At 32.0% G+C, this 25,848-nt stretch overlaps 1 protein-coding gene across 1 annotated transcript in view; it reads left to right on the forward strand.

The window, feature by feature from the left end:
- Window positions 1–25,848, forward strand: part of LOC142328240 (actin depolymerizing venom protein gelsolin 1-like) — a 146,211-nt gene that overhangs the window by 111,566 nt on the left and 8,797 nt on the right. Inside the window, exons 3-6 of the mRNA XM_075371872.1 lie at window positions 4,736–4,810; window positions 5,704–5,778; window positions 15,513–15,636; window positions 24,163–24,278. Coding sequence (XP_075227987.1) covers window positions 4,736–4,810; window positions 5,704–5,778; window positions 15,513–15,636; window positions 24,163–24,278 — 390 coding nt within the window. The remainder of the gene's footprint in view (window positions 1–4,735; window positions 4,811–5,703; window positions 5,779–15,512; window positions 15,637–24,162; window positions 24,279–25,848) is intronic.

The following is a 25,848-nucleotide window of genomic DNA, read 5'->3' on the forward strand; positions in this document are numbered from 1 at the left end:
GTGTACAACTATAACAAAAGGGGAGGTGCTCCCCTTTTGATTTCAATCTACTGGACCAAAAGTGTTCAAGAGAGCCCAAAATCCAAAAAATTGAATTTTGGACTTTTTTGTTAATTGCAGTAATGAGCTCTCATTGAGATCTTTTCAACCATATATCATAAGTGGTACAAATTTTCATTGATTCCAGAGTTATAGCCAAACCCACCGGGTCGGTCTAGTGGTTAACGCGTCTTCCCAAATCAGCTGATTTGGAAGTCGAGAGTTCCAGCGTTCAAGTCCTAGTAAAGCCAGCTATTTTTACAGGGATTTGAATACTAGATCGTGGATACCGGTGTTCTTTGGTGGTTGGGTTTCAATTAACCACACATCTCAGGAACGGTCGAACTGATAATGTACAAGACTACACTTCATTTACACTCATACATATCATCCTCTGAAGAATTCTCTAAACGGTAGTTACCGGAGGCTAAACAGAAAAAAGAAAAAAGAAGAGTTATAGCCAAATAATATTTTAATTAATGAAATATTTGGATCGTACAAGGGGAAGGCACATCGGTTCGAATCCGACATCATTTATTAATAATTATTAACCTCTGATTCTATGAAAATGTGTGTATGTAATTTAAAAGGCGTACAAGAAAGTTGTATGGTGTCCACCTCAGACTGTTTTAAATTTGTAAGTCGGGTCTCATGGGATCATCTTTTTTAAAACGTTTCCACGTCTTTATATTAATACTAGATACAGTTTGTATTTCCTGTCTTGAAAATTAAAGTTAAAAAATCGCTATATTAAGTACGGGTCCCGTATAGCCTCTTGTTTTTCGGACCTTAAAAATGCTTCTGTTGGACTAGTTATTTTCTTGAATAAGTCGGCACAATTCGGTAAGCACAAGGTTAAAAAGAGAGAACATAGGCGGCTGTGCCTCTCAAATAATGCTGTCCACTACTTAGGAAGATGGCCATTAGCTGTTTTTGATCTTCATTTGCGTGTTAATGATTTTTTTCCCAAAACGTGTTACAAATAAATAAAACACTCTGGTCATATTTAAATCAAAATATCCGTATTTATAAATTTTCATACTTTTTACTATTTAGATAGATATACATTTGTTGTTCCTAAATGAGGCGTTTTTACAAAGAAAATTATTTTCAATTTTTATATTGTTTTTGGGTAGAGAGTAAAGATTTTTTGTACTTTCTCAGAATATGTCATTTATTATATTTTTAACTACATTTTTATTATTTATTATTTTGTGTATTTTATTATAAAATTGATTTATCTAATATTATACCGGTTCAATAAATTATCATTCTGTTTTTTTTTGTTTTTTTAAATAAAGAAGAATTACTTACAAAAAACGAATAAATGAAAATCTGATAATGTGAATGTAAATTGTTTGTGATATCTATACGCCGGTCGTATAGATTGTTATCTTTCTTTAACTTCAGAAATGGATTTTTTTGTATCGAAATCAATTTCCGACATTATACCAATTAAAAAAAAAGAAGAGTAAAGAGGAAAAAATACGTATTGAAAACTATACGTTCGCACTTTCTTGCTAAATTACGCATTAAATTACAATTAAATACAATTTTGCATACGTTTGCACAACTGAAAGGTCGCCGTCTGATCGCATAGTGGCTGTCTGGCGTGCGCCTTCTCCCATTACAATTAATAGAAATTTTAGCCGCAAGATTTCGGTCGGTCGTGGCGGCCAGAACGACAAACCTCTTGTCGTACCGGCCACGTTATTTAATAGGTATCGTATATTTTCATCGATAGAAAACACATTTAAATAAAGAAAAGTTAATACAGTAATATATAACAACAATAAAATCAACCGTCACTGACAGTTTTTCAACGATATATCATAAGCGGTACTTATTTTCATCGGTTCCAGAGTTATAGCCAAATAAAATTTTAATAAATTAAATATTTGGATCTTACAAGAGGAAGGCACATCGGCTAAAATCCGACTTCATTTCTCCCTTTCTTTAACTTTTTTTTTAATTTAAATTTATTGATTTATTAATAATTATTAACCTCTGATTGTAAAAAAATTACAATAAATAATAATTCAATAAAAAAAAGAAGATATTAAACAAAATTGTAATAAAAAATATATGTAATTTAATAGTCGTACAAGGAAGTCTGCAAATGTGGTGTCCGCAACAGATTTTTAAAACCTGTTTCGATTTATTTAAATTTTTAATAATAATACAATAAAATTTCATCATAATTCATTCCCATTCCCAAAAAAGAAATGTTAGGTAAATTTTTATCGTTTGTACATTTTTCAGTAGAATTATTTTTAGTTTTTTTTTTTAGTCCCTTTAAACGTAGAAAAATCAAGAAAGTGTAACGACTTTGTCGTCAGCTTTTTTACAGTCCTTCTCAGAAATTGATGCCTTGTTTATAGATTCTAAGCGTAATGTTAAACGGCAGTACTTCTAATATTATTATTATTTGAATTAAAATATTACACGGTATTTAAAAATAACAATCGCTCAAATCTAGAAAAACCGATAAGAAATAATAAACCGATACAACGACAAATAACTATGCATAATCAGAACGTTTTCTTATCACTGAAGCAATTATTCATAACAAATGAGTCGCCCTCCGTTTAAGTAAGTTGTCAAACAGTACGCGTTATCGGTAGTAACGTAAACAAAAAAAAATTCTTTAACCAAACTTTAATTTTCTTAAAATTTCCATCGTTGCTTATTCGTAGAACACATTTCCGCTAATAGTTATCGTTACAATAATTTTTTTTTTTTTTGTCTTCAGTCATTTGACTGGTTTGATGCAGCTCTCCAAGATTCCCTATTTAGTGCTAGTCGTTTCATTTCAGTATACCCTCTACATCCTACATCCCCAACAATTTGTTTTACATACTCCAAACGTGGCCTGCCTACACAATTTTTCCCTTCTACCTGTCCTTCCAATATTAAAGCGACTATTCCAGGATGCCTTAGTATGTGGCCTATAAGTCTGTCTCTTCTTTTAACTATATTTTTCCAAATGCTACTTTCTTCATCTATTTGCCGCAATACCTCTTCATTTGTCACTTTATCCACCCGTCTGATTTTTAACATTCTCCTATAGCACCGCATTTCAAAAGCTTCTAATCTTTTCTTCTCAGATACTCCGATTGTCCAAGTTTCACTTCCATATAAAGCGACACTCCAAACATACACTTTCAAAAATATTTTCCTGACATTTAAATTAATTTTTGATGTAAACAAAATATATTTCTTACTGAAGGCTCGTTTAGCTTGTGCTATTCGACATTTTATATCGCTCCTGCTTCGTCCATCTTTAGTAATTTTGCTTCCCAAATAACAAAATTCTTCTACCTCCATAATCTTTTCTCCTCCTATTTTCACATTCAGCGGTCCATCTTTGTTATTTCTACTACATTTCATTACTTTTGTTTTGTTCTTGTTTATTTTCACGCGATAGTTCTTGCGTAGGACTTCATCTATGCCGTTCATTGTTTCTTCTAAATCCTTTTTACTCTCGGCTAGAATTACTATATCATCAGCAAATCGTAGCATCTTTATCTTTTCACCTTGTACTGTTACTCCGAATCTAAATTGTTCTTTAACATCATTAACTGCTAGTTCCATGTAAAGATTAAAAAGTAACGGAGATAGGGAACATCCTTGTCGGACTCCCTTTCTTATTACGGCTTCTTTCATATGTTCTTCGATTGTTACTGTTGCTGTTTGGTTCCTGTACATGTTAGCAATTGTTCTTCTATCTCTGTATTTGAACCCTAATTTTTTTAAAATGCTGAACATTTTATTCCAGTCTACGTTATCGAAAGCCTTTTCTAATATACCATAATTATATATTCACAGATCTAAATCATTCTTATTCATATCTAAATCACAGAAACCCCACCGTTGTTTTATGATTTGCCGAGCGACTAATGGTGCGCACATTGAAATTTATTAGTTACGTAAAAAAACTGTTTGAGATGAAAAATTCTATAACTACCCGATATCAACTTTAAGTATTTTAGTTTTTATTTAATCCGTGTTCAAAATCCCTCCGTTCTTGTATGAAGATCCTGTACGGGAATCGTGAAAAACTTATCGCAGGATTAAATAATTTTTAAGCTATTTTATAATTTACATAAATAAAGTAATAAATATTTGCGATTAGTATCGAATCCATTGTTTGTTATTTCATTTTTAATACTGCTGTACTGGTAAAATTATTACACTAATGCATTTATTATTACTGCACAAACCTTTCCAGAATAAATTAGTGGAACAACGCTCAGTAGCGCTAAAAATGACGAATCCTTGTACTCGTACGTGGTAGAATGTCAGCTGGAACAGGTTCCGTCAGCCCACTAAGCACTGCAAGCTTTAAATTTAGTTTTATTTATCTATAAAATCGAACGATAGAATTAAAAAATAAATAAAATGTATGCCTATATAAACATATAATCTACTTAATTTTTCTAAAAAATAAAAAAAATCCTTCGTTAAAAAGTTTAATATTTTTTTGACTATCGTATAAAATTAATTCACAAAATTACTGTTTTTGTTAAGGTAAAGGTCACAGAAATTCGTAGATACTATTAATTATTTTTAACTGCAGTCCTTGAAACCGCCTGGAATCTTTTTTATATTATTTACTCTAAAGTATTCATCAAGGCTACCTTAAAAGAAATGTATTAAATTGTATAAAATTTAAGTTAATATTTTATTTTTTCAGAATTTTGAACCTGTTCCATACCCGGAAAAGGATTACGGCAAATTTTATAGCGGTGACTCGTACATCGTATTAAAGGTATGATTTTTTTTATTTTATTATTATTTTATTACTTATTATTTTTTAATATTATCTTTATTAACTTTAATTTTCCACTTTATTCATTGTTAGCTTACAAGTAATAGAAATCGTTTTTGAAATAGTAACAATATCAGTCGCTTACTAATGAACTGTCAACTGCTTGTTACGATTAATAAAAATTAATCGGCGCATGGTGGAGGAAACTTATTCCACCGTACAGTGTAATCCTGTTAATCTGAAATAGGACCGGATGCGGTCCGTATAAATTAAAGTTGATGTAGTTTCACCGTAATATTAATAAAATACGGAAACTCTTAAATCGCTTTTCGATAGTTAAACGTAGGTTTAACTATTGTAACGTAAATTTTTTTTATATCAGAATTTTTTTTATACCTTTTTTTAATAATTTCACAACCCTACTCTCTCCATTTAAAAATTCCCATTTGCCACCCACGGCGGCTTGGGGAACGTACTAACCTCGAACCAAAAAATAGATCGTTTAAAAGTAAGAGCGTTTGCTGAATCTCATTTTAACACGATCAAATGTTGAAAAGTTATATAAAGGTTCCCGTATTACTCTGTGTATTACATATGCATACAAATATTTGTGTTTACGGGCCGAAAAATTACGAACAGAATAAGAAATTTTCATACGTTACTATATTTCCAGTAGATCTGTCTGAATATTTTTATGTTTAATTTTATTAATAAGCACTTCATTTGTTAGTCAAAAATTATTAGGTTAACAAAGCTGTATTAGATAAGGTACTTGTGCCGGTCTGCGAAGTATTATATAATATTTTTATTACGTAGAAATAAATATAATATTTTATTATATTATAATGTATATTTTTATTATGTAGAAATGTGCTAATTTGTTTTTTTTTCAGACTGTTGCCGACGGTAAAAAGAAGGATTCTTTCCACTGGGATATTCACTTTTGGCTCGGAAGCAAAACATCACAGGTAATTAAAGTTTTTACACGTTGAATAGGTCCTTATTAATTCATAATAAAATATGATACTGAACTTCGTAACAACTTTTGTGAGACTTTCTATGAACTTTAATACTTGAAGTATTTAAAGTTCATAACGCAAAATTTACTCGTACAAACATACTTTTTTAAAATACATTGTACCCGTGTGATAAGTTTAACCGCAAAATTAATTTCATTAACGGTAAAATCAAAAATTCATGTAATTTTCAATGCCTATTATTTATTTGTTAAGTCGTATAAAAAATCATCAATCGTAATCTAATATCAAATAAAATATGACATTAATAGAAAAAATTAATTGGATTTAATCGCATACCGAGCGAGACTGTCAGCATGTCAAAGCGATGACACTTGCTTTTCATAGTCAAAATGCTATTTTAAAATATTCTCTTATGACATTTAATCATAACTATCAAAAAACACTTCACTGACATATAAAAACTAAAAACCACAATGAAAGAACTCTTAAACACAAAGATGTCAAGGGCCTAAAGGACCCTTGCCACATATAACACATAAATCGCTTCTTGATAAAAGGTATTAAAAAAATAAATAAACTATCAAACGTACTTCAAAAAATTAAGATACACTTTTTATTAGAATTGTTCAAAAAACTTTATAAAAACAATCTCTTCTAAACTCTATCGCTTAGGCTTTCACCTTAGGATATCCTTTATTCTTCCGTTTTTTCATCTTCTTTAAGGTCTCTATGTCGAATTCCAAGGTATCTGAGGCCTCGAAGAGGAGTCTTCAGATCTTCCGCAATACATCACAAAAGATCTCCTATCATATAACACCGGCTCCGATGACGCGGTCAGAAGTACATCACAGTCCAGACTTGATGCACTAACCGCTAGTACATGAGGGACGGCCGAAATGCTCGCCCTCTGGTTTAAAGACCACTGTGCTTTTGGAGGCTCCATTATTGGTTTTTCAAAATTTTCCTTTTCCAAAATCTTAAATTCCGGTTTCACAAGTCCCAGAGTGGGGATTTTTTCGATCTGTATTTTAATCTTAGTATTTTTCATTTTGTCCTTCGCCTTTTGACCGGTCGAAGGTTCATTTCTCGGTCGTGTAACAATCTTTTGTGTAGAGAAATCCGCTTCTTTCTTCATCGGCTTCGGATTACTTTCTTTAAACTCTTTAATTTACGATCGATGATACGTTCGACCGTGCTTACCAATACTGGTGCCATTTATGAAATTACCTCCTTTGGTTTAAAAGAAGCTGCAGGAGCCGCAGCGACCTGAGAATAGGGCGAAGTCTTCGGTGATCTGCTGATCACAGTTTTTCTAGCTTCGCTGACCTTTTGAATAAATCGGACAGTTTCGCGACCTAACAGATTGATGTCCATGGCAGTTAACACAAACCAGCGGATCTCGTCGGGATGTAATAGATAATCACAGGGACAGATCTGTTTCTTAGTGCATCTCGTTGTAGTATGTCTGAATTTCTGACAGCCAAAACACTGCAACGGAGTCGGGATAAAAGGATGAACATCTATTTTATGAAAGCCGGCCTTGATTTTCTTAGGACACAGGTTTTTTAAGTGTTAAAACATGTGACGCGGAGGATACAACCTCTCCATTACGTCGGATGTTCAAACGTCGACGTGCAACAATTTGTCCCTGAAATTGCTTGACGATCTCTTCTGTGCAGTTTAGAAGGTCTCTGCACTCAAATCCCCTTTAGAGGTATTTAGTGTACCGTGCGCTACAATTTCAACGTCGATGAGTCCTATCTTCGTAGCTTTAAGCAGCCGTGATGACTGTAAGTCATTGACGATCTACACAAACAAGTCCATAGCTTTCTTCCTGGTCTCTTTTACAGTTCCTCCTGCAGCTTTCGTGATCCCACGAGCAATCCCAAAAGGACTAAGTTTGAAAAATCCCCTTTTTTCTTCTTTATCACCAGATACTTTGGAATCGGCCCAAAGCACTTCGACCGAAACTTAGTACGGATGTTCTTGTTTGGCTCACTGAAGTCGCCGCTATTCCTTCTCTTCGCATTCGAAGACAAAGATTGTCTTGAACGGCGTTTTTTACGTGGACCCTCTGCCACGAAAGATGTGGATGTTGATGTTTCCATAACCTATATTTCCATCAGTCGATATGTTTCAAGGTGCGGGCGGAGAGATTGATGGGCGTGCCCCGGATCATTGATCCTGTCTGGGTTCCCCAGTCAGTCACTTCCCACAAATTTAACCCGAGCCGAGGAGTCAGGTACTGCCTGACCCGCTATGCCGATATCCCAGGGTTCGCGCTAGCAGTAAGGGCACCGATATCCTTACCCGTGGTACAATCCTTGCCAAGGGTCGAAGTAACTGGCTCGCACTGAACGGCGCAAGACTTCGGCAGAGCTAAGCTCACATCAGCCTGCCCTCAACCCGGCTCCACAACCGAGAGGAGGGATGAGCACTCCTTGTCCGCATTCCGCCCAGCGTCGGCAAAACAGATCACGGTCGTGCCTACCGCCCCCGCTGCAAACAGCGAACCCGAGAAGCACAACCGCAACGGCTCGGACAGCTCGGGACCGTACCGTACTCCACAGAGTATGGTATTGGCGCGGGACAATGGTACTGAGCAAAACCATTGTCCCGTTGGCCGACATGATTGAAGGTACCGAAGTACCAGTTTGTTGCCCGCCCCAGATTTATGCGTTTTAGATTATCTTATGCTGCGTTCGATGAAGTTATACTTTATTTTTTACTAATTTTTAAAAATATGTGATCACAGTGAGACGATAAACGGTACCGGTTTTTGAGTTTTCTGTTGCGTACTTCGACTTTGATCGTTTTTACTAAAAAAAATCGCTGGATCAATCGCATTGAAATTTTTGTAAAAGCCAGTCAGTTCCGATATCTTATCGTTTACGGAATTAAAGGTCGGTAGCTTTAACCGTTTTTGAGCTGTTATTCGATTTGTAAAACCATATTGTCTTTTGATCTATACAACTTAACAAACACGGGACAAGATTTGTTATCTTTATCGCTATTTTAAAAAAAAGGATAAGGTTAAAATGTATCGTTAAATAAAATTTTTTACGGACTTATCAATTATTAAAATTCGATCGCTTTAATGAGATTACTGAAAAAAGAGGAAATTCATTCTTCTTTGAATGTAATTCATTAACTGTTCTTTTAACTACATTTAAATCAAAACTGTCCAGTCCACTGACAGGTTTCGAACGTCGTTTATACTTTTTCGGCGTGCGAAATAACACGACTGGGATGTTGACTGAAGAATCATGTCTCTCTTTTCTCTTCTGAGTTTTTGAACTTGTGTTCTTGATATTCCACAAGCAGCAGCATTTCTTTCTTCGCATTTTTGAATGCCAATTGTATGTTTGTCATCAGTTAATTTACCTACTTTTAAAGGTTCTTTTTCCATAGAATCATAAATATTATTGATAATTTCACGTGTCTGACTCCTAAGTTTTTTTTCTTAACTACGGATTTAAATTCTGCCATAACAGACCGCACTAATAACACACGTACAAAATTAAAACAAAAAATAATGTATTATAAAAAATTTGCGAAAAACAATGAGTAATTATAAAATAATATGACCGCACAAAACCCCTATCCGAATACCTTCACTGAACACAACATAAACTGGACTAAAGTTTATTTCTTTATACACACATTGTGTACTACGAATGACGACGGATTTAAATATAATCGTGACGAAAGACATCATTTCTAATTGTATGTATACATTTTTATAGGTCTGTACATAATACCAATCAGAGCATTAGTAATCGGTTAAGGAATTATTTACAAGATTGAGTCATTAAGCATTTTTATACATGTAATCAACTCAAATGGAAAGAATTGAGCACACAACAACATAAATGTATTGTTTGGGCGCCCGTATTGTTTGTAAGTAGAAAAATGACAAAAATAATAATTACACGCAAAATAATGTTTTGGAAAACAATAATTAAATGAGATATTAGTACGTGACGTCACAAGCTTGTAGATTCGTTGGGGCAACTATACTTAGGAAGTAATGAATGAAACTGTACTTCTTTGCCATCATCGAGTCACATTTACGGTTGCATGTCTGCATGTCGGTCCCATCAGAATGCGGTTGATATTCAACATTGTATGTCTCAATTTATTTCAGCGGTGAAATAGATATGTTTATTTAGCTTTAACCTGTTAAAACCTGACTTATGCGGTGTAATAGAAGCGATGGTTTTTTTATTGGAAGTGATACTTGAAACTAATTCTAAATTGAAAGCATTCATTAAACTGGAAATGATAAGGGTAATCCATCCATACTGTATTCAGTGAGCTTGTAGAGTCAAGAATAAACAAATTTTGCGTTTGTGTTAGTGATCTCATCCTGTTTCTGCGAGTCACGTCCCGTATCAGTGCCGTTTCACAACGCACGTGCATCTATAAACAACACAATAATCAATACTCATATTAGTCGCCGTATAAATTAATCAGTCGTACAGAACTCTTTTAATGAAACGTTTATAAATTTATAATTTTATGTCTTCGGTCGTGTGTAGCCTCGCGTATAGGAACTGTGGATCTGAAGCACCCCTACTTCCACTTGAAATTATCGATAAAATTTAATACGAATCATTTTTTCTTTAATTCTTTATTTATACTTATACGATAAGCTTAATGTCAGTAGCCATTCCCCCATTTTATGAAAAACATACAAACAGTGTTTGTATGGAACAGTGCGCTTCACAGTTCCAGCGGCGTTGTATTTGACTGTTGTGCGCATGCGCACATTAAAACTGCAAGCGAGGATGCGAGGGAGAGAGAACGCTGTCGTTCCCACAGTGCCGGAGGTTAATAATTATTAATAAATCAATATATTTAAATTAAAAAAAAGGAGATGAAGTCGGTTTTGAACCGATGTGCCTTCTCCTTGCAAGATGCAAATATTTCATTAATTAAAATTCTATTTGGCTATAACTCTAGAACCGATGAAAATAAGTACCGCTTATGAAATATTGATGAAAAGCTCTCGATGAGGGCTTATTACTGAAGTTAACAAAAAGTCCAAAATCGATTGTTTTTGGTTTTCGGGCTTTTTGGAAACGTTTGGTTCAGTCTATTGCATTCAAAAGGGAAGGTGCAGAACTAGATTTTACAACAATCCTAAATCCAAAATTTCAACATCCTACGGCTAATCGTTTTTGAGTTAGCGAGATACATACGTACAGATGTCACACTGAAACTAGTCAAAATGGATATTTCCGTTGAAATCTGAAAACCGAAATTTTTCGCTATTACAATACTTCCTTGTACTACATGTATTGCAGTGAATGGCGAATATGTAGAAAAATATGTTATAAATGTAAGTCTATTTTGTTATAATAAAGTTTTTTGTTTCCTCTTATTTCAATTTTTATGTCAAAACGGGTCTTACTAAAAGTATGTCTTGTACCTTTTGAACCTCATTCAAAACAACCATAAGACTGAAAACATAAAATGAAAAAAAAAACAAGCTAATAATATCTCTCTTTGTTGTGTAACAAAATATTTCAATTCAGCGGAGGAAAAAATATTATTTTTATACTTTCAATATTTTGTACCGCGGTAATTATTTACTAAAAATAATTTTACAAGTATATTGCAATATTGGATTATATTATAGCGGTGATAAATTATGTATTAAAATATTTAAAGTTACTATTATATGGTTACCTATGAATCGGTTTAATTTACATAATGTGTCATTTACATGCACGTAATTTTTAAATTAACAAAAAAAATAGAAGAAGATGAAAATCAATATGTTTTACGTCACCAGTAATGTTGTAAATTTTGATTGATTAACATGCTCGTCTGAACCCATTTTTCATTTCATTTCATTTTTAACGCTAATCGGGACATTCATTATACGGGAAGTATACACATGTAAATGTAATTTCATATTATTTGATTAGCGCTTCCAAAACATATAATTTATAATTCGTCATTATATTAATGGAAAGTTTACTAATGTTTCTTTACTATGTTTTTTTTTTTAATGTCATGGCAACCGCTAAACTAGGTCAAATGTATTGAACTTTACTGTTAAAAAAAGAAAACTGTAGTGCTTACATATTGATAAAAAAAAAAGTCATAATAATTATGTTGATCTCCGTGGTAGAGTGGTGGTGTATGTATTTTTTATCTGGAGATTCTAGGTTCAAGTCCTGGTCAGGCATAGGTTAGCATATTTTTCATACGCTACAAAATTCATTGTCATCCATCAACAGCCACTATTTACTTTTTTGTAAAAGTACATAAATAAATAAATATTCTTACCTAATTTTAAGTTGCTTTTTATTTTTTTTAAATCTATATTTATATCAGCTAATCAGCTGTTTAATTTTAAACAGTATAGAAAGTATACAGTGAATAAAGGGCTATGTGGTAACCAACAGTTGCTTATTTATGAAGATAACATTGTTGATTGGATGTGCATAGGCTTCTGTTACAAATCCAATTAAAGATGGATCCTTTAACTGTACTGAAATAATGCCAATAATCCTTTTGTACTTATGTTCTTGACTTTCAATTAATGACATAATCTAATTTAAGTCTATACCTTATACTGAATAAAATCGGCTGCTTAATATTGTAACTGAATATACAGCTTTTTGTGAGGTAGTATAAACCTTACAAGAAAAATTTGTTTAAATTTCTTTGAAAACAAGCCTTTGTTAATTAGATGATTCTTCAAATTGTTTTTTATTTATTTGTATTAATTAAATAAGTATAATAGATATACGTACACATTTATGTATCCCCTGCTGAATTGAAGCATATATAGTTCTTTTTTTTCATTATACTATCTTTTCTGATCTTTATTGCTATGGTTCATATAAAACACCTAACGTATCAGATGTTTCACTTTTGAATTGCTTTCTCATAGAGTAATGATGTTCAGTATGGAGATAGTCAGTGTGTTGATATAGGTGCGGATTAGATGGGTTTCCCCCGATCGGTTTATCACACAGTTTCTCTCCAGGCATGGTGCCTTTCAGGCGAGTTTGGCTAGGTTTCGTTTGGTGGATTCGAGTCGATGCCCGGGTTGGGGGACTGATGATACAGTGACCACATCCTCTATGTCTGACCCCGATATGAGGTCGAATGTTCATGAGCTGTTAGGGACTTGAGAGAATACATTTATTTCTGGATCTCCGTATTAACCGGATGATCCGCAAAGAGTGGTCTATAGTGTCTGGTTTTCTTCGCGCCCTTGGGTTGTGTAGGTCTGCAGAGGGAGTTTAGTCAAGGTATTTGATCGTGGCAGGATCCTTGGTGGCTAGAGTTCCAGCCTATCGTGCCACAGTTATATTGGTATTGTTTATGATTCGATTTGGGGCTCCTGCTGGCGAGGATGGCCTTGCTGCCGGGTGTGGTAGTCAGTGTGTTGAATAGAATGAACATGTCCCTTGTATGGTTAAATATTATCTGTACTATGGTAGGTTTGTTATGTTGATATCCAACCATGTATTCACCTCTGTGAAGAAAGCAATGATAAACCACTACGCTCCTCACATTCCATAGCAGGGTTGGCTTCGGATCTTTTTATTTTTGTGAATAGCTATGTCATTTTAAGATCACTATCTGATTCATGCCAAATTGTCCTGCAACCATTATACTTAATGACACTTAAAAATATATACATCTAACATATGGGGTGTTTTAACGACAAGCAGCGCATTAACTTTATGAAAAATAAATTAGCACTATAAATCTTTTAATCTATTACCTACTTTATCCCATTCAAGTTTAATATTCCATACATCTAGCTTATTAGATTATTTTTTTGAGAATAGAAGGCTTAACTTTAGCTTATAGGTGTTTCAACCGCTTGTTTGGATTTTAATCTATCTACAGAATGGAAACAGAGGTAGCTAGAACAGTTCCTCAGGAAAATTCATTGCATTCATTGAGCCTGGGAGAAGTGGATTAGCACTTGCCAAAAAAGATGGATAACTTGTCAATACAATTAACTTGTCATTTAGCTGAAGTTCATATTTCAAACTGAAATGTTGTATTCCTTCCTTGACTTATCAGTCTCAAATATTTCTGAATTTCACTATTTAACAAACCACAACGCATCAGCTATACACCTCACTAGTTTGTTCTGAAATGGCTGTATAATTTCAAACATTTGTCTTGTTTGCCGTGCCCTGTAGTTGGATGCCATATGTCCATATCGGTTTAAAAATTGCCGAGTATAAAAGTAGCTTATTAGACAAAATAGCCCAGACCTCCTGCCCAGCAACTAGTATATTTCTGTGAACTTCATGTTGCTTTCTGTTGTCCCTTACGTGAACCTACCACAGTGATCCACGTGAAGACCCGGGTACTTTACGATTTCATTATGTGAGATTAAAATGCCATCAAGGTAAACCCGCGGGCAGTCTCCTCTCCTTATTACCAATGTCACCCGACTCAACTTAGCTTGATTAACCCCTATCTTCCATGTACCCAGCCGCGTGCTGATTAGATTTAATTCAGATTGTAAATTAGTTGAGGCCACAGTTGGGTTGGCATCAACAGACAGAATAGTTGTCATCGATGAATGAAGCAACAGTGACTCCATTTTCAGCCAGAAGTTCAGCAGTGAGGATAAGACATGGCCCAATATTGGACCTGTGAAATCCCCGACTTAGTGTCAAAGAACACAGATAATTCTTCATTATATTTTACCTGAGACAACTGTCCATCTAGGTAGCTATGAAGAACACAACGTTATAAGGTTGAGGAGCACCTTTTTCGACTTGCAATAGAGCCCAGGCAGCCAGACCTTTTCAAAGGCCTGCTGAACATCTAAAAGGCTGTTGAACAGTATCTGTTCTCTAAACTCCTGCTGATAACACACAAGCCTGTCGCTGGCTCAGTAATGGAGTGTTCACTACGGAAACCGAACTGGTAATCTGGAATAACAACCCTGCTCTAGAGTAGGCCACATCCTCCAAAAAAATAACCTTTCAAACACCTTTGATGAACTATGCAACTGGCTTATAGGTTTATACGAGTATATATCATGTGGAATTTAACCGGTTTTGGGACCGTAACTGTTTGTGAAACTTTCCACTCTGCAGGGATGTACATCATCAGATGCGTAAAAGCGGGCATACTGCGTCTGTAGCGAATCCCATTGCAGGATTTTGGTCCCTTGACAGTGACCTGTTCAATTAGAAACTTCCTCTCTAAGTTATAGGATAGTCCAAGATAGATTCAGAACAAAGAAATAAAAAGTTAAATAAATAAATAAAAACTAATTATATGATATAATACCCAATTGAAATGAGCTATATATACTAATTATCATTCTCAAAATACTCTTTAAGCACAAAAAACATAAAAATTCAGGAGCAAAATGTAAACAAACTTAATGTTATAAAAACAGAAGTTTCAATTTTTAATTTTAAATTTAGACAGGAAATTATTGATTTATATTCAGCATTACACGTGTAACAATCAATCGATTTTTAAATTACTGAGCAAATGTACGTATTAGTAAAATACACATAAGGTAAAAGCTGATAGTTTCATCATGTTAAACTTATTTAACAGTATAAGTTTCTAGTACAGTAATTTGTTTTGTGTGAATGTTATAAATATAAATAAATAAAACTTATCGACATATACATTTTAACATATTTGGCTAATTATAATAACTGAAGTTTAATCTGTTTTTCTATTTCTTGTTTTATTTTTAATATTAGGATGAATCCGGTGCTGCGGCTATATTGTCAGTTGAATTGGATGATGGACTTGGCGGTGGACCAGTACAACACAGAGAAGTTGAAGGGCACGAGTCTCAGCAATTTCTTTCATACTTTAAATCGGGTAAAAAAATATTTTTATGGGTCTGTTTTGTAATTGAATTCAGTATAATCAGCATAATGTTCTTATCAATTAATGACACTTAATTTATAAGAACCTCCTTGTAATCGATAAGAACACTTAAAAATATTTATATCCATTCTTAAAAAATTAAATATTAATACTATAGAAAAAAACGTTGTTATTACACTTTCTGGTTCTTTATGAAAAATAACTTTTACTCTGAATGTTAAACATTATCGATATTTTTCAGTATTTATACTGAAGTGTATTTTCACAATATTTCCTATTTTGAGGGGAGTATTTATGCGTATGGTCGGTGGAAAAGGAAATTCTTTAAACTTTTTTTTTCATTATATCAAATAGGATGCATGATTTAAAAACCACTTACAAAGAAAAGCTTTTAATAAATATTTACAATTTACCGTCTACTTTTTAATCCTTAATTTAGAGCCAGTTAAAAAAAGTTAAAATTTAAAATAAGAATAACAAAAAAATTAATTCATTCCATCTTTATAAAATGATATTAGTTTACTCTGCATATATGAATATGGTTAAGTATAAAAGAAATAATGCCCGTATGAAAACAACTTGTCTACAAAGAAAAATGTGACTGATTTGTATCTTGATAAAATAAGTAAAGGAATGTAAAAAAATTAAGATAAAATGTATAAAAATGTATAAAATGTATAAGATGTATAAAAATTAAGATAACCATCATAAATAAAGAGTCCTGTAAAGTTTGAGCTAACGTAGTACAGAATGCAGAAATATGAGTATATATGTACTCGTATATATGAATTATTTCTAAGTTTTCTAACAAACTTTCTAAAATTTCACAACAAAAAAAGCGCTTTGAATATCAAAACGACTTAAGTCTTTACATCATTATTCTAATCAAAAGTTATTCCGAGAAAAAGTTACAATTATCTGAAAAATATCTTTAAATCGTGTAATAAAAAATATAATGTTTTGATTAGAAAAATCTTCCATTTAAGTAGAAAAATGTAAAATAGACCATCAAAGAAACTTCAACAAAATAAACAAAACAAAAAAAAAATCATCAAAATCAGCCCATTTAGTAAATTTTAAGACTCAAATACAGATAAAAAAAAAGTGGTAAAGGGTTGCATTACTTTCCTGGCTCTGCCTGTGACAGATTTTTATTTCAAATTTATCGTAAAATTTTTAAATGTCGTTTTAATTATCCAATATTTTTCGTACGATTACAAAAAAGGTCAAAATGTTAAGTAAAAATATTTGGGTCTGATTTGACCTCTAGTGATCAAACTATGTTCTTATCTTAAAAATTATACACAATTTAAAGAATAGTTGAGAGAAAAATCATAATTTTTAATAAAAGATTTTGTGTCCCAGTTGACTCCCTTGATCAAATGATGTTTTTATCATCACATCAAAAGTGTACAGTATTTGGAATATAACTGTTAAAAGAAAAATTTAATGTTTAGTAAAAAAATGTATGTTCCATTTGATTCCCTTGCTCAACAGGTATCATCCAAATTTTTTATAATTTGAAAAAATGATAAAGTATCTGAAATTATAAAAAATTTCAATTCTTAAGTCAGGCCCAATGGAATTCCCTTTTCTTAAAAAGTACCTGAGTCATCTGCATTAATACCAAATTTTTCAATCTTGAAAATTTAAAAACTTGATATTTTAAGTACAGGTCTCATCGATACCCTTTTTTTGGGGGGCTTAAAAGTTTATTTAATGGAGAAATTATTTACTACAATAAGTTTATACAATTTGGTGTAGTGTTATTCAATTAGGCTAAAAAAAAGTTATAGTTTATTAAAATTAAAAAAAAAAGGTGGGATTCGAACCAGAGACCTGCGAATTGAAGACCGAGACGCTACCGAGGCCGGCAAAATTCAAAAACTACTTTTATTGAAAACCGTTACAAAATAACTTTTGTGGAAGATTGTTTTAAATATCGGAAACCAATTTGGTCGTTCTGGAAACATTGTTCTCGTGGTGAAGGCCGTGTTTAGTCGAAGAAGGAAATTTACCCGACTATTAAATCGGAAATTTTTATGTAAAATCAAATTTAAATAAAAATTCTTTTAATTCTTGAAATTTCATAATTGTGTTAATTAGATCTGGTTGCGCAAAAGTTAACTGAGAAAATTAATAACAAGCAATTTAAAAGTAATGATTTACGTTTGAAATTTTACACAGAAATTTAAAAACAGTTAATCTATTTCCTATTAAAATATTGTATGAATTAAACGATCTATTTTAATTTCAGAAACTGCTAAATTTAGGCTGAAAATCAAAAACTTTGACATTTTTGTCCCTGCCCCAAAAAGCCTATATTTACAAATTTCTTAAAAGTTTTTACTTGCTTTTCTTTAACACGGTTGTTTTCTTTTCACGTTTGTCCTCAAATCTTACATCCTTAATTTAACATACTTCTTGAAATTCTTGCCGATCGATGAAATTTTGCACAATTACTAAAGTCGGGTGACGATACAATATCCCACCATTACTTTTGCAACCATCCCCCCCCCCATACGGGGGTAAATTAAGGGTGCAGATGTAATAAATAATTTAACATACTACCTGACATTGCCTATTAATGAAATTTTGCGCAGTTACTAAGGTCGGGTGACATTATAATATTCAACCATTACTTTTGCATACATCCCCCAGTATGGGGGTAAGTTAAGGGTGCGGGTGTAAAAAATTGCAAGATCTTCAAAACGGCTACCCGTAGTTTCAATATACGATGTTATCTTTTGAAATCGAAATTAATCTACTAATTAAATTCATGCAATGTATGATAATTTGATTAAAGTACGACTAAAAAGTATTGAAAACTATTTGTAATATTATTAATTATGTGATGCTCCTCTCATCAAGGTTTTGCTACTGTTTCTCTTGATTCTTCCAGGCAAATGTTAGTTCTGTATAAAACTCCATACAATATGCACGAAAATACGAATAAAATATTATTTACTTATTATTACTATTCTTTTTTTTTTTTGTCTTCAGTCATTTGACTGGTTTGATGCAGCTCTCCAAGATTCCCTATCTAGTGCTAGTCGTTTCATTTCAGTATACCCTCTACATCCTACATCCCCAACAATTTGTTTTACATACTCCAAATGTGGCCTGCCTACACAATTTTTTCCTTCTACCTGTCCTTCCAATATTAAAGCGACTATTCCAGGATGCCTTAGTATGTGGCCTATAAGTCTGTCTCTTCTTTTAACTATATTTTTCCAAACGCTTCTTTCTTCATCTATTTGCCGCAATACCTCTTCATTTGTCACTTTATCCACCCATCTGATTTTTAACATTCTCCTATAGCACCGCATTTCAAAAGCTTCTAATCTTTTCTTCTCAGATACTCCGATCGTCCAAGTTTCACTTCCATATAAAGCGACACTCCAAACATACACTTTCAAAAATCTTTTCCTGACATTTAAATTCATTTTTGATGTAAACAAAATATATTTCTTACTGAAGGCTCGTTTAGCTTGTGCTATTCGGCATTTTATATCGCTCCTGCTTCGTCCATCTTTAGTAATTTTACTTCCCAAATAACAAAATTCTTCTACCTCCATAATCTTTTCTCCTCCTATTTTCACATTCAGCGGTCCATCTTTGTTATTTCTACTACATTTCATTACTTTTGTTTTGTTCTTGTTTATTTTCACGCGATAGTTCTTGCGTAGGACTTCATCTATGCCGTTCATTGTTTCTTCTAAATCCTTTTTACTCTCGGCTAGAATTACTATATCATCAGCAAATCGTAGCATCTTTATCTTTTCACCTTGTACTGTTACTCCGAATCTAAATTGTTCTTTAACATCATTAACTGCTAGTTCCATGTAAAGATTAAAAAGTAACGGAGATAGGGAACATCCTTGTCGGACTCCCTTTCTTATTAGGGCTTCTTTCTTATGTTCTTCAATTGTTATTGTTGCTGTTTGGTTCCTGTACATGTTAGCAATTGTTCTTCTATCTCTGTATTTGAACCCTAATTTTTTTAAAATGCTGAACATTTTATTCCAGTCTACGTTATCAAAAGCCTTTTCTAGGTCTATAAACGCCAAGTATGTTGGTTTGTTTTTCTTTAATCTTCCTTCTACTATTAATCTGAGGCCTAAAATTGCTTCCCTTGTCCCTATACTTTTCCTGAAACCAAATTGGTCTTCTCCTAATACTTCTTCCACTCTCTACTATTCTAGTAAATAGTTATTAATTAAAAATCTCTGTTTTTGTGATTTATAATTGTAATCTATTATATATAGTATATTATATTTCATTATAATATATTTAAATTAAATGATTATTGTTTTCATTATGCTTCAGATGAAAACATTGAGGGTAATTTAAATTTTAGTTCTATATATTTTTTTGACATTTAAATATAAATCATTTTTTGAGAGTATGTTTTGTATGTACGACTCACTGAATGGTAAATCTAGTCTGTTGTTATATGTTTTTATTTTTTATTTTTTTCAGTTTCCTCATCAATTTACTATTTTTTACGTATTTTTTTTATTTTAAAAACTTAACGTTTTTGGTGGATCGATTAATGTTTGCATGTTATAGAATCATTCATATCTCTTAACCGATTAAAAATTTACACGCGGTTTTTTTTTAATGCACTATCCAATACATTTTATCTGCATGTACTTACTTCTTTAATAATAGATATCGTTTAAGTTCATATTAATAGTTAAATATAAGTAAATTCTTTAATTTAAAAAATGGGCTACAAAATAATTTGTAATTAAAAAAGGCATTTTTTAAATTAGTATTATTTAAAGATCTTGAAAGAATAAATATTGTTTATGTAGATGAAAATCATTTAAATGCATTTTAAATAAAATTGCTAGGTAGTTTTTGCAAACGGTTTTATTTATAAAAACGGCAACAGAAGTATAATAATACACTTTCTTTAAGCTGAACTGTTATTATTCCCCTTGTCGAAGCAGATCGTATTATTTTACCACCTCTACACATAGAACTAAGCCTGATGAAGAATTTTGTAAAAGTATTAAACAAAAATGGAGACGGCTGTAACTATTTAGCCGAGATTTTTTCACAATTAAATGAAACAAAATTATAGGAGATATTCGTCGGACCACAAATAAGAAATTTAATTCGTGAAAATATAAAAATTATATATCCTATCCTACTAAACGGCATTTGCATGTGTGTCAATGTGTGCTTCCCCCTTAGCTTAACACCGGAATATACTGATCACTAGCGGAAAATCCCGATTCGTTAGCACACGTCTCGTGGTGGTCAGGTTATATTACTTACTTATTATATTATTATATATATCTATCAATATATATATATATATATATCGAACGGATTTTAACGGACAAAAATCGCAAATATCTCGAAAACGATCGGTTCTAGCGCTCTGAAAAAAATTTTCGATCCCCTTCGTCGCTGTCAGTGATACCCGTTGGTTAATATTTTCAAGTGCTTCCGGGGCGCCGTTCGGAAACCGGGGAGGGGGTGCCACCGTAATATCTCGGCAGCCCCGTCCGATTTTTACGATTCAAACGGCGTATGTATCATCAGGTCAAGCGCTAACTGTTAAACGCATCGGGTACATTTTTGATAGACCGGATCTTGGTTATCCGGAAATTAAATCGTTTAGCCGTATGTTTTGATTGCACTCACCCACCGTAAAACGTACCGATCCGATCTTTCGCCAAATACGCTCAAACCTGTGCGCTAGCGCAGCTGTAAAGTATAAACTTATGAAGACTTAAGAGTAGAAAATTAAAAAAATATGTAAAAAGAATTTTTAAAACGCCACTCTTAAGTTAAACGCAAGTGAATTGTTTCATACGCATATGAAAAAATTGGCAAAAACGTCAAATTTTTAATTTGAAGCTATGACTTTCACATAATCTTACGTATCACCATCGAAGCTTTTTGTCAAATTCATTCCGAGATACTGATCTAAAATTATTTTTTACCTTTTACTGCGTTTAATTTATGAGGCGTACCTACGGCACGCCCTGCAGCTAGTAATATATAAAATAAAATTATATATATATATTATTTAAAAATTAAATTTATTCAAGCGGAATATTGAAGTGTGTTTGTTAGAGGTTGTTGTTGATATCTTTTAAGAGTAAGCGACTCTTCTTTTTAAAAAAGGTTAAAAGTTTATAAATATTAACACAAGGATAAATTAACTTATTTTATTTTCAAAATATCGCTACGGTATTCTTATTCATAGGTGGCCAACAATGATGTGAAATCCAGTTTTTGTACGTTGAAAACTCATTCCGACTTTTGGAAGGAGCCCCGAAAAATGACATACTTTATATGGGAATATATTTTTATGTAAACGTAATAAATTATATAAATGATGATTATTTTAGTTATTTTTTATGTTTAGTATCGTCGCATGACGATACTGAACGTAAAAAATAACGCATTTGATGCGTTAGTATCTCAGCATTATTTCATGCGTTTAATTTTGCATAATTAATATGAACTTCAATCGAATCTATTCTTTATCTTATTATTAAATTAGTATTCTGTGATACCGCTTTACCGTACATCTAAGTTTCTCTCGATTCATCCTGGCAAATGCCGGGAGCAGTTCAGTTTTCTTTTACCCTTGGAGAAGTATACCTACCTGTTTTAACGTGATCTGTGTAATGTATTATTACATACCGATCAGAATAAAAGGTTTGTTTATTTAAGAGGTTTAAAGATTGAAGATAAAGAGATTGTTATTTTTTAATAAAACAGTTAACTGAAAAAAGTTTGAACTAGAGTAATTACGTTGTTATTAAATGATAAGCTTCACGCGGAACAAGCGGAATAAAGAACAGCATCAAATCACACAAACGGCTGTTAATAAATTACTGCATTAGTATAATTATTTATCTGGTCTATAATTAAAATTATATAATAATAGACCGTGTGTGGGGCAAAACTGTTACTGTTTCATTTTAGCTGTCAATACATTTCTAATTTTAATAACGCTACAACGTCGATTAATGAATGAATTTATAAGTTCATTTTAAATTCACACTTTTTATTTCATATAATATTAAGCGATTGAATTTTTAAAAAATATTTTCCGTGTGCACTTTCTATGCCTTGTTTTATAACTTTAAGGTATTAATCCACTGATTTTTAATGTTCTTCACTGATTTTTTTAATAGCTTGCACAATAAAAATTTAATATTTTTATTATAAAATTATTTTACGTAATAGAAACGTTAATATCATATGCTATTGTCGAACAGTAATGCCATTTTTGTTAAGCCAGTCTTTAATAATCCTTACAAACTTTCAATCTATCAGATCATATCTAGGCCATTAATATTAAAATTTACAAGTAATTTTGAGGAAAAAATAACTCCCCTCTCAGTAATATACTTTTAATTTAATTACTAAAAATCAGTAATTTAGTTTAGTGTAATGCGTTATTAAAAACCTATTAATTCATTCTCTGAAAGTTACTTATGTATTGAACTGTTATAACTGGGGCTAGATTAACCTAAAATGATTAATCTTGTATTTTATTTATCAATTTCTTAAAATCATCATATTTTTTATGTCTGATTATCTTATTTATGTAAATTATACTTAAATTTTTTTTCTACATCCAGTAAAAAGGACAATGAGATAAAAACTTAGACATTAAATGTGATAACTGGTTGATCTAGATAAGGGCATTTTAAATAAATAAAGAGTAAAAATATCTTATTTATTCAATTGTTTTTCCTATTTTTACAGGTGTTTAAATTAGGGATGACAGATTTTAGTTTTAATAAGATTTAGAAAGATAGAATCAAGATATCATTTGAATAAAGGCAAAAATATGTTTTGGTTTATATATAAAACATCAGTCTTAAGCTCACATTATATAATAACATAACATGGGATGTTGATGTCAGCATTATTCTAGCTGTTCAGATTCCAGAGTCAGAATGATGAAAAATTATTAATATTTGTGCCCCTCCAACACCGTTCTGAAGGTGTGGAATGAGTTTTTTTTAAAACTTGTTCATTTTTTCTAGGAAATCAGATTGTCATTAAATTTAAAATATGTATCTGTGAAGGTAATATTATACATAGTTACTTTTGATATAAATATAACTGCGGGAATTTCTTCAGTTTAGGTTTGGAACTGTGCTAATCCAAACACTAAACTAGCTGTGTGATGTTATAAGAAAACAGTATTATAAATTTCAAAGTTGTTTAGTATCTGCTGTTAAGATGAGGTGCCAGAATAGCTGTAGTACTGTTGAAATTGAAAACGAAATAATAATAACACCGTGGTGGATTATCGCCAAAGGGAACTGCTACTAAAGCTCAGGTCTTTGATGCTTTTACGGCTTAAGTTATTTCCTTAAAGTTTTTCATGCCTATTACTAGTTCATTTTCATAAATAAATTTTAATAAGAAAGAAAGTTTTACAAGTTAAAATTTTTAATCATTTTTATTATGAATTTTTTAAACATTATAAGAAGACAATTTTTTAAATGAACAATCATAATATTACAGGTGTGCGTTATTTACCTGGTGGTGTTGCTAGTGGATTCAATCATGTAAACACTAATGATCCTGGTGAGAAGAAATTGTACCAGGTTAAGGGAAAGAAGAATGTCCGTGTCAGGCAGGTATGTAATTAAATTATAAATCTTCAAACTTATTAATTACACTGATAAACATAATTTTTGTTTCCTGATATGCGATACATGATTTTAATCTGTTTTTTGATGCTTAAAACTAATATGAACTCAGAACTTTCTATCACCCACCGTATTTGAAAAATTTTTTAATTTTAATTAAAGGATTTTTCATTTTTCAACCATAGTTAGCATTTTAAGCTCCTATATTGTATTTTGTTAGCTCACTTTTTATTGTTAACTTTTTTTAACATAATTTGTAAGCTATAAATAGACAATACTAGACAAAAAATTAAATCATGTCATAGTCATATATTTTGACATCATATCTAATACTGAAGAGTGAGCCTTTATGGACAAGATTAATAATGTCTGTGTAGGTCAAAACATGCAGCTGAAAACATAGCTGTGTTGTTTGTATTAAGCACTGGATTTAGGAATGAATTAATTTTGCTCAGTCTTATTGCTGTCTTAAGTTTGTTAACAGTGCAGTGTCATAATGCCTTGAAATTGTGTAAATGATGTGGATGCCTTTTGTTATGTATGTGGTGAGTTTACCATAAAATCAAATAGAAAAAAACATTACACCTTTAATTAAAAAAGAATCCCCATATCATTTGTACTTTTAGTGTAAAATTGGTGTATATTGGTTTTGTGTATTTAAGAGGATGGCTGAAAGGTAAATGGAAGGCTTTGCCATTTGGTGTATCTGTGGTTTGGCATGAACCAAAGGATCGTGTAACTGATTGTTACTTTTGTTTAACAAGTGTGTCTGGAATTTCTAAAAAAATCTAAATATGCTGTAAAATATCCTTCATTGTTATCTGCAATCAGGCCTGTACCTCACAGTGAAATTATTCCAGTTCCTGAGACACCTGTGAATGTATATTTCAAAAGCAGCGATTGAGAATCAGGCAGTGCTGAAGAAGACAACAATGATTTTGATTTTGAATTATCTTCCAATAAGCCACATCTTATATCACAAGGTGAATTAAATGACTTGGTTAGGGATTTAAATTTATCAAAAAAAAAGAAAAGCTGAACTGTTAGGATTAAGACTGCAAGGTTGGAATTTACTTCAAAAAATACAAAGATTTCTTTTGAAGCTAACAAAAAGAACTTTCTCCGTACTTTATTGATAAAAACAATTTGGTTTATTGGACAAATATTGATGAGCTTATGTTGCACTTAGGACAAGTTCATAAACCTGAGGACTGGCGCCATTTCATAGATTCATCCAAGTATAGTTTAGAAATGATTTACTACACAACAGTAACAAATACCCTTCAATATTAATTTGAAAGAGACATACGATGTGATGAAAGACATTCTTGAAAAAATGAATTATAAAAAGCATAGCTGGAACATATGTAGTGATTTGAAAATTATAGCTATTTTGTTAGGCATGCAGTTAGGCTATACTAAGTACATGTTTTCTGTACGAATGGGACAGCCAAGCTAGGGAGAAACATTATGTTACCAAAGAGTGGAAGAAACAAGACAACTTAACTCCATACGAGAGAAATATTATTCATGAACCCTTAGTTGAATCCAAAAAATA

This window comes from Lycorma delicatula, chromosome 7 (assembly GCF_047948215.1).
Source record: "Lycorma delicatula isolate Av1 chromosome 7, ASM4794821v1, whole genome shotgun sequence".
In the NCBI taxonomy this organism is placed as follows: Eukaryota; Metazoa; Arthropoda; class Insecta; order Hemiptera; family Fulgoridae; genus Lycorma; species Lycorma delicatula.